The following is a 9,229-nucleotide window of genomic DNA, read 5'->3' on the forward strand; positions in this document are numbered from 1 at the left end:
AAAAAAAAAGTAGAAATATGATGTTTTTTTTTTTGAAACTAGAAATATGATGTTATGTGATACCCCTTTGTTATGAAATTATTGTTGTTTAAAGATATGCACATAATTTAAGAGTTAATTTATTAATATTATAATTTAACTGAAATACTCTTATTCAATGTTGAGTTATATTTTTTTTCTTAGAAAGTTGAAATTATATTAATATTAGAGAGAGAATGATAATTATTAGTCAACTAATTTGTGAGAATTGTGAGAATTGTGGTAGATGAAAATATGAGGTGATAGTTGAGAGATACAATATTAAATGATGACATAAATCGAAGAAAATAAAATAAAATGCTTTAAATTTGCAAAGCAACAATAGTTTTAAAACGGAGAGAATAATAATTAATGTTTTAAAAATTGAACTGGTCACGAACGGTTGTTGAAACATGATTGAAGCAGAAATAATTAAACAATATTTTAAATATTATTTACTATAATATGCAATATATTTGTATAATATATTAAGAAGTATATACTTATTAAATTTCAAATTATTATAGGTTGTTATCTTATATATTTTATATGATACAAAATAAATCACAAAAGGTGTATTTTTTATTTTAAAAATTTGAAAGCTAATTGATTCAACTCAATTCTCATCATTGAATTTCACCAATTTTGGACTAGTTCTGCCTGGTTTTTAAATCTGTTGATTTTTACAGCTTATTGAACTCGTATCAGATCGATTTCCAATTGGACGTACTGACCAATTTGATTTCAGATCACCCATAATAAAGGAGAAATAGAGAAAAAAATTAAGTGTGTATATGTATTGTTTTTTTGTTGTTGGTATATATGTATTGTTTCATAGAGAGAAAATGAACCCTGCTGATTAAAAAAAAACATTTAAGTGCAAGGAGTGGTAAAAAACACATCTGCAGGGGTTCTATGTCCCATCCAACTCATACTCCTTTTTTAGGAAATATTTTTAACTTTATGCGTAATAATGCATGTTTAAATGTAACATTAATTTGTTAAATCCTGATTGCACTGGTGTGCAAGCTAGCATGCATGGTGATGGATGAGCTGGGTTGGGTTTGCATTAGTATCACTATCATCATCAGTATGAAGGAACATCAACATCAGGGTCACTATCTTTATCCCTTTTGGTAATAAGAAAAGTGGGGGAGAGAGAGACACACACGCCTCCATCTTCCACAGTTCTCCATGTCTACGTTCCCGTGTTCATATATTATCATTCACTCTCTCGATCTCACTTTAACATCTTTCTGTGTCTCTCTGAAATGGAAAGGGACTGTGCCATCGCCCACTCACTCTCACTTTTTAGTACTGTGGGTCTCTTCTCTTGCAATTGGCTTTCTTTAGAGAGAGGGAGAGTAAATGCGGACAGATTAAGAAAGAAAAATCAGAAAACCAACATGTAGATTTTATATGGAGCTCTTATGCCAAGCATGCATTTGGTTTGGTGCATACAGCTATAGCTACAATGGTGTGTTTATATGTGTGAGAGAGTGGGTGAGAGTAGGGGAATAAACAACCTTTTTCAACACTGCGTTTATAGATAATCATATAAAATACTTAAAAACAATTACCTTGATTATTTGCATTTAGGTAGCTAGAGTGTTATATATAGTACCAATAAACAACTTAATTTCTTTAATATCATTGATGACTTTAGTCATGTAATTTAGGATTTGTATTATTTAGGTTAAAACTCATAAAATTTAGACTGTACTAATAAGTAAATTCATGATTAAATAATATTTTTTTATAATAATATATGATTCTACTTGTACATAGAGTTTGACAACATATTATTAACATATGTATATGTAGATTGTGGTGTTTTTTAACCATACAATATATAGATTATTAAAACAACGTTGTGGGGTTTTCGAATAACTACACAAACCGCCACAAGCGTCATACTTGAAAGTTATGTGCAATTTCTAGAGGTTCTGATGTCCGGTTAGAAACAAGCACATCTATACAAACTGCCAAAAATAATTTTTTTTTATTTTTTTAAATACTTTGCCGGTTGTGATGGCAAAAACAATCACAATCTTATGTTGTGGCTAGTGTACATGACATTCGAGACATGTCTAATATGAATTCTAATATAATATATAATTAGAATTATTATAGATGCATTTATTAGATAACTAATAAATAAATCCCTGACAAATGTTTCATCATGCAAACTTCATATTCTTTAGGTGTGATGGGATACACATTAAAAAGTTTTACTCGGAAGAAAAAGAAGAGTACAACAATTCTCACTTTAATTAATTTTTTGGCTATTTCAATTTTTTTTTGAGTTTAATTTCTATCCACTGACGGTGTAAAGTTTTTTTACATTGTCAACCAATCAGATTTCAAGGATGTGAGAAAATCTCTCTTTTGATTCAATTTCATTAATTGACGTGACACAATATTTTTCTCTTTTTTTTTTGGGCAAATAGGATAAATATACCAACTTTCAAAATAAGGATGGTTTGCTAGATTTTTATTCGGTTAAAATATTGTTAAATTATAGAAGAATATAAAAATCTTATTCTATAATATATCTAGATCCTTTCTCTACTTAAAATATGTTAAAATTATAATATATATAAAAAACATCATGAATTATTTTAACATTATCGAAACACTTTTTAGTGTAAAAGTGATTCGAAATGAAGAGGGGAGTGCCACTGGTTCTGGTGTAGTGTCGTATTGGTGCGCTGTTCTATGCATTGCATCTTCTTCCTTGCCTCACTGCCTCTCTCACTCTTTCCTCCTTTGCCGGTGCCATGTCTCCTCCATTCCCAAACACGCCAAAACTCACCATTTTTCCCTTCATTCCACGTGCGCACACACACATACACATAATATAATGCTACTAGCTACTAATCCATTCCATTCCATTCTCTCTCAGTTCTAGGTACAAGACTATTAACTCACATATGAACAAAAACAAATCCCAATTATATGATATACAAATCTTTATACCAGGGACGGATTTAGGTGTATAGGTATGAGGGCAAGTGCCCTCACTTAAATTTGGAAAAAACATTAGAAAAAAAAATTGAGTAGTAAAAGTATGTGGTTTTTTATGACTTCTTTGATAAAAAATGCTCTCACTTATTTCCACACATTGCTAAATGCCCTCACTTGAGTCTCACATTTCTAAATGCCCTCACTTGAGTAGTAAAAATTGTGGTTTTTGATGGTCCCTTTGGTAAAAAGTGTCATCACTTGTGCCTCTTTTAGTAAAAAATGTTCTCACTTCTAATAGTATATGTTATTTTATTTTTTTTATAAATTTATATGTATATATTGCCTCCACTGCATCAAATTTCTGGATCCGTCACTGCTTTATACAAAGGGCAGCATTATATTAGATCATACTCTCACATCTATAAATAACATGAGTCATGTTAAAAATACACTTAATTTTATAAAATTTACTTGTACATGTATTAATTGAGATTTGAATGTGTGCAGATTATGGAAAGGTAAATGAGGGTAGACATTTAGAGAATGAGAGAAAGATATGTGATGTGATGTGATGAGAAAAGGTAAATGAGGGTAGACATTTGGACAATGAGAGGAAGATATGTGATGTGATGAGAAAAAAAAGATGCATATAAGTGTCTACATTGTTTGGATATTTATATTTTGTATTGTAATTAACTATATTATGATATATAGATTAGGAATTTTGATCTGAATGAAAGTATGATGATTAAGTAGATTTTACTTATGATTTATCAAACTCAAAACTTCAATCGTCTAATCTTCAATCTACAACTATATCTCTTAACTGCAGTGACTATACCTAAAATTAATTACGGTCAAAGAATATATATGTTGAGAACATGCTTACTATCATGATTTATAACTATACCTAAAATTAATTACGATCAAAGAATATATATGTTGAGAACATGCTTACTATCACGATTTATGCTTAATTCGAGACATATTTAGTAAGAAGCTATGACTTATAGCTTATAACTAGAATTGATTCTATAACATTTTATGATGAATCTGAATCACAATACATAAACAACTCATTTTAGCTTTAATGATATTCCTCATCATTTTGACTTCACATACAGTAATTTTTCAACATGTATTTAAAAATGGACACAACACACACCCGTTGCTTAGTGAGGAAGTACAGAAATTCAATATCTCAGATGACAAAAGCCAAAGCATCCACAAGATTTGTTTATTTATTGCCTTTCTCGTCCCCACTTTCCATCTCACACAGTCAAGCCAAAACCCTCTCTTTCTCTCACTCCCTAGCTCTCTCTCTCTCTCGGTCCCTCATCACTACTCTATTCTCTCCTAGCTGCTACACTACACCCTCTCATCATCATATAATATAGTACATCACCCCATCAACCATATATCTCACCATGCAAGCTTATCATCACTCTTTCTCCTACATATCCTCTTGTGAACCTGATGAGGCTGTTGATGAAGCCTCCATCTCCCTCTCTCTTGGTCCTCCTGGCCAACACAACCCAAAAATCCCCTCCTCAAAGCACCCTGCCACCACCCTGCACCATCAGCAAAACCCTACCTCTGATGATGACCACAGTGGTGTAACAGTGGCTCTTCATATTGGCCTTCCCACAAACATTTCACCTACAACAGACACAACCCCCATCAGCAAACCTGATCATAATCAACATCATCATCTGGCCTCTTCAGCTCCTGTTCAGGGTCAGTATTGGATCCCTTCTCCTGCTCAAATCCTCATTGGACCAACCCAGTTCTCCTGCACTGTCTGCAACAAAATGTTCAACCGTTACAACAATATGCAGGTTAGTCAACAAAACAAAACAAAATCTCAAACTCATACATGGCTAGCTAGCCCAACACACATTCACAAGCATTTATTGCATTCATAGATAAACACATTTGAAAAAAACACCACTTTCTTTTCTCTCAAAAAGACAAAAATATATACAAGTAAAGGGAACTGTTACCCTCTCGGCCTCTCCAGTAAAGGTCGATTCGAAGCCATTAGTTGATAATTCAATACCATCTTGAAATATTATTTTATACCATATTATGTTTTCTCATAATCAATTTTACTACTAAGAAACTACTTAGGGGATGTTTGGATACACGAAACAAAATTATGGTAAGCCAAAATCATGGTTGAGAGAAGCAACTTCTCCTAACTTTTGTGATTGTTCACCGTTATTTTAACTCCATCCTGATTTCCCAGTATCCAAACCTGCACTGACATAAGCTTCTTCAAAGAATTAATTTTCACTTCATAATCAAAAGATTTCCAAACGCACTCCCTCATTATAACAAAAACAAATCAAGCACAAAAGTTTTGCTGTCTTATTACACTTTGTTGTTTTTCATTCATGAATAACAGAATAAGTGTACTAATTAAAGTCACACACAAGAGTTTAAAATGTGTTACAACTTTTGAAATAGTGGACTGCAAGCAAATACATTTGCAAGAACCTTAGAAACCTTAATGTTGTGGTTGTATTCTAAATTTTATCAAACACTTATCATGCACAAAATTTGAAATTTCCCTAATGCATTGTCACATTGCAGATGCATATGTGGGGACATGGATCACAGTACAGGAAAGGACCTGAATCACTAAGAGGAGCAAAACCAGCTTCTTCAATGCTGAGGCTACCCTGCTACTGTTGTGCAGAGGGTTGCAAGAATAACATAGATCACCCAAGGTCAAGGCCACTCAAGGACTTCAGGACCCTCCAGACACACTACAAGAGGAAGCACGGCGCGAAGCCGTTCGGGTGCAGGAAGTGCGGGAAGCCCTTCGCGGTCCGAGGCGATTGGAGGACACATGAGAAGAACTGCGGCAAGCTCTGGTTCTGCATCTGCGGCTCTGATTTCAAGCACAAGAGGTCCCTCAAGGACCATGTCCGTGCCTTTGGTGATGGCCACGCCCCACACACTGTGGAGAGCTGTGATCAGATGGGGGATGAACTTGACTTGTTTGGAGAGGATGAAGAGGATGAGGAATTAGAAGATGATGATGAAGATTTGTTTGATGATGATAACAACAATGCAGGTGGTGTTTGTTTTTAGTTAATAGAAAACATGGTAGGTGTGTGTTAGTTTAGTTTGTTAGATTTTTTTTCATGAAAACACATGTATTCTCTACTGAGTCAATCATGTTCTCGAGCCGAGTAAGATTACTATGAGCATTGAATCTCTTCTAACAAATATTTAATGCAGTTGCATTTACATAAACTTGAATTCAAGACATCTATTTAAATTGGAATTATGCGATAGTTTTTGGTTGTAACTAAGATTTGAATTAATGGATTAAGACTAGAGAGAGAAAGAGAAGAAGGGTGGGAGAAGATGGAGACAAACAGTGAAATGAAAGCTAAGGTTCTTGTATTGAATGGCAGAAGTGGCAGTGTTATCTAATTAAAGGACGTTTTCTTTTTCATACTACTTTTTTGTGTGATAATGAGAGAGGGAGAGAGAGTGATGAAGGTAGTCAAGAGTATTCAGTGACTGCAGATGAGAGACAGACATGCAGACAAGGGCAGTCACAGATTCTACTGTTCAAAACTTTGCATTTGTATTTGATCATCACCATAGATATTGAGAAAGAGAGTGAGAGAGAGAGAGAGAGAGAAAATTGTTGTTTCAGTGTTACTTACTGAGGTAGGACTAGCACTGATAACACTTTGATGGATTGCTATTGTCAGTGTGGGTAACCATGGACCACTGATGTGTTGCTGTTTTTGGGGTTTCACCCAAAGGGCTGCCTTTTGCCTTTTCAGAAACTACAAACAGATCACATAATACCAAACCATATTTTCACTACCTTTCTCCTTCTTATTACCCCCCTCCCAACTCTTTTTAACCCCATCTTCCCCTTATTAAATCTGCATGCCATGTCAATTCATCATCATAATATCACAGTAAAATAACAATCACAACCAATTATTCATCACTTTATCTGCTGTATAGGTATTCAACTTCTAGTTTATTGAGTCTGTTTAACAAGGTCTATAACTTATATTGAAGCTCCTAACGAAACAGATAAACTCTGCTAAATTACAATTTCTATTGCATATGAAAATATTCCTAGATGTCATATACGATTGATGCCATAAAAAAGGTGAAATATAGAGAAAAATTAGATATTAATAGAATTTCTGCACCATTTTTATGTCTAAGTTGTTGTGGGAGATAATGAGAGTACAAAGTAAAATAATCTGCACCATTTGATCAACTCTGAAGATCAAAAAGAGATTTGGACACTTCATCTTTATTTAAAATATTAAGGCATTGAATTTATGAGTAACATAGCTTATATTTTCTTCACCTCACCCATTTTTAACAAATATCAGACTTCAACTCGCGCTGAAATTTTCAAAATAATTGTCATTGCTAATTAGCATCAGTACAAACGGAGGTTAACATTACTTTAGATGAATAGAACTTTATCATAAATGGAAATGAAAGTACTTTCATATTATATTGCACTCAACTTACATGCAAATACACACATAGCAGTTGGTGGTGCATGGTCCCAGATTATCATTCATAACTCATAAGTAATACTTATGGTTTAATGCATGTGTGCATGGCCCTTCTGATTATTATTCTTTAATTTGTTAGCTACAAGCTTTCGTTGTGCCCTTGTCTCCCTCTTCTCTAATACTTTTTTTCCTGTCCTGTTTCTTCTTTTGTTATACACGGATAGCAGATTGAAAAATGAATCAGGTAGAAGAAAATGGAAAATAAAGAAAAGCAGGAGGAATAGAATAGTACAGTGCCTGGATGCATGCTTGTACTTTCGAATTGAATTTCTTTGAAAGGTTTTACTTGATGGCATGGGTTTAAGGAACTTAGATTATTAATTAATATTTGTCATGTTATTGGGGATAAACAATCCTCAAAAGCATATATGTAATGTAGTAAACAATAGAAACAGTAGCTAGCTAGGGAGAGTAGTGTAGGATAGGATGACAGTAGTGAGGTATAGTATTAGGGACATGAGTTTAAGATCCGAGGCAAAAGACTCAAATCAGAGTAACAGCTACTTTAACGTTTTAATTGTTTAGTTTCCTTTTAAGCAGGCAGTTTTACTGTTATCCTCATTTATTTACTTCTCACTTTGACAGATTGACTAGACACATGAGAGGCATCCTCGGTGTAGAAAACTGCACAATTTTTTCGGGTAGTTAAAAAATATGATTGTAGATCAATACATATTGTTATATATAAATTTCAGCCCCTTCTTTACCCACATTGAACCCCTTGAATTAGCCAACAACATTGCATAAATTCTTCCTACTTGAGGTTCCATTAACAAGCATCTAAAATAACACATTCTATAATCCACCTTACCTCTACATTTTGGGCTCATTCTCAAAAGAATAATAGTTTGTTGATATGTTCATATATTAATTACACATCATCCATCCAAGTAAGATATAAAAAGAAGAGAAGTAAATGAGTATTATAATAGATGATGTGATAAGAAATGCAGAAATAGCCTACTACCCGCATTATTGTTTTGTAATTGCATATGATGAAAATATGAAAGAAGTCCATGGTAGCGGGTGTGACATATAATCTATTATATAAGTTCCATAGTTGCATTCCCACTATTCCTTAAGACATTTTGGGTTCAATTTTGAAATATTGATACTTTTCTTTCTTTTTGAATTATTTTTCACTCACTTTCTCTTTTTTTTTTCTCTCTCATTTTCCCACGCTTCTCACTTCTATCTCTTTCTAAAGGTGAAGATGTAATTAGTGTGTACAAATTAAGTCATTTTCCTTTCGGGTTAGAATTCTACTCCAGCATCTCTAATTAAGCACACTCTCCTTGATCCATGGCAACATTTTGAGCAATGTGCGCTTCCAGCCCAATAACCCAAGATAAAAAAAAACCCCAAAAAGCAAAAAAGAAAAAGAAAAAATAGGCTCAATAAATAAAACTACCAACTAAAAGATTAAACAAAACCATTGACCACTAGACCCAAGTTCAAGACAGAAGGAGCACAATCTCATACTGACGACCTGAGATTGTATTTGAGGTCAAGGCTAAGGAGAGTGAGTCTACTCAAGTATTTCAATTAGACTAGACTTAAGGTTAGTGATGAAAATATGAAAGAAGTCTCTCTTGATGGATTTTACACAAAATCTATAATATATAAATTGGAGAGTTGTATTTTGAGTTAGAAACCTTCTTAAAAACCCC

At 33.4% G+C, this 9,229-nt stretch overlaps 1 protein-coding gene across 1 annotated transcript; it reads left to right on the forward strand.

The window, feature by feature from the left end:
- The first annotated feature begins 4,173 nt into the window (after positions 1-4,173).
- On the forward strand, positions 4,174-6,389 carry LOC130739582 (zinc finger protein WIP6). The gene is made up of 2 exons (XM_057591914.1): positions 4,174-4,823; positions 5,581-6,389. The coding sequence occupies exons 1-2, from the start codon at positions 4,413-4,415 to the stop codon at positions 6,082-6,084; spliced, it is 915 nt and encodes a 304-aa protein (XP_057447897.1). The 5' UTR covers positions 4,174-4,412; the 3' UTR covers positions 6,085-6,389.
- The last annotated feature ends 2,840 nt before the right edge of the window (positions 6,390-9,229 follow it).

This window comes from Lotus japonicus, chromosome 2, assembly GCF_012489685.1.
Source record: "Lotus japonicus ecotype B-129 chromosome 2, LjGifu_v1.2".
In the NCBI taxonomy this organism is placed as follows: domain Eukaryota; kingdom Viridiplantae; phylum Streptophyta; class Magnoliopsida; order Fabales; family Fabaceae; genus Lotus; species Lotus japonicus.

Coding starts and splice junctions, on each gene's coding strand:
- LOC130739582 (XM_057591914.1), top strand. CDS start 4,413: ATGCAAGCTTATCATCACTCTTTCTCCTACATATCCTCTTGTGAACCT. Junction 4,824..5,580: donor ACCGTTACAACAATATGCAG/GTTAGTCAACAA, acceptor GTCACATTGCAG/ATGCATATGTGGGGACATGG.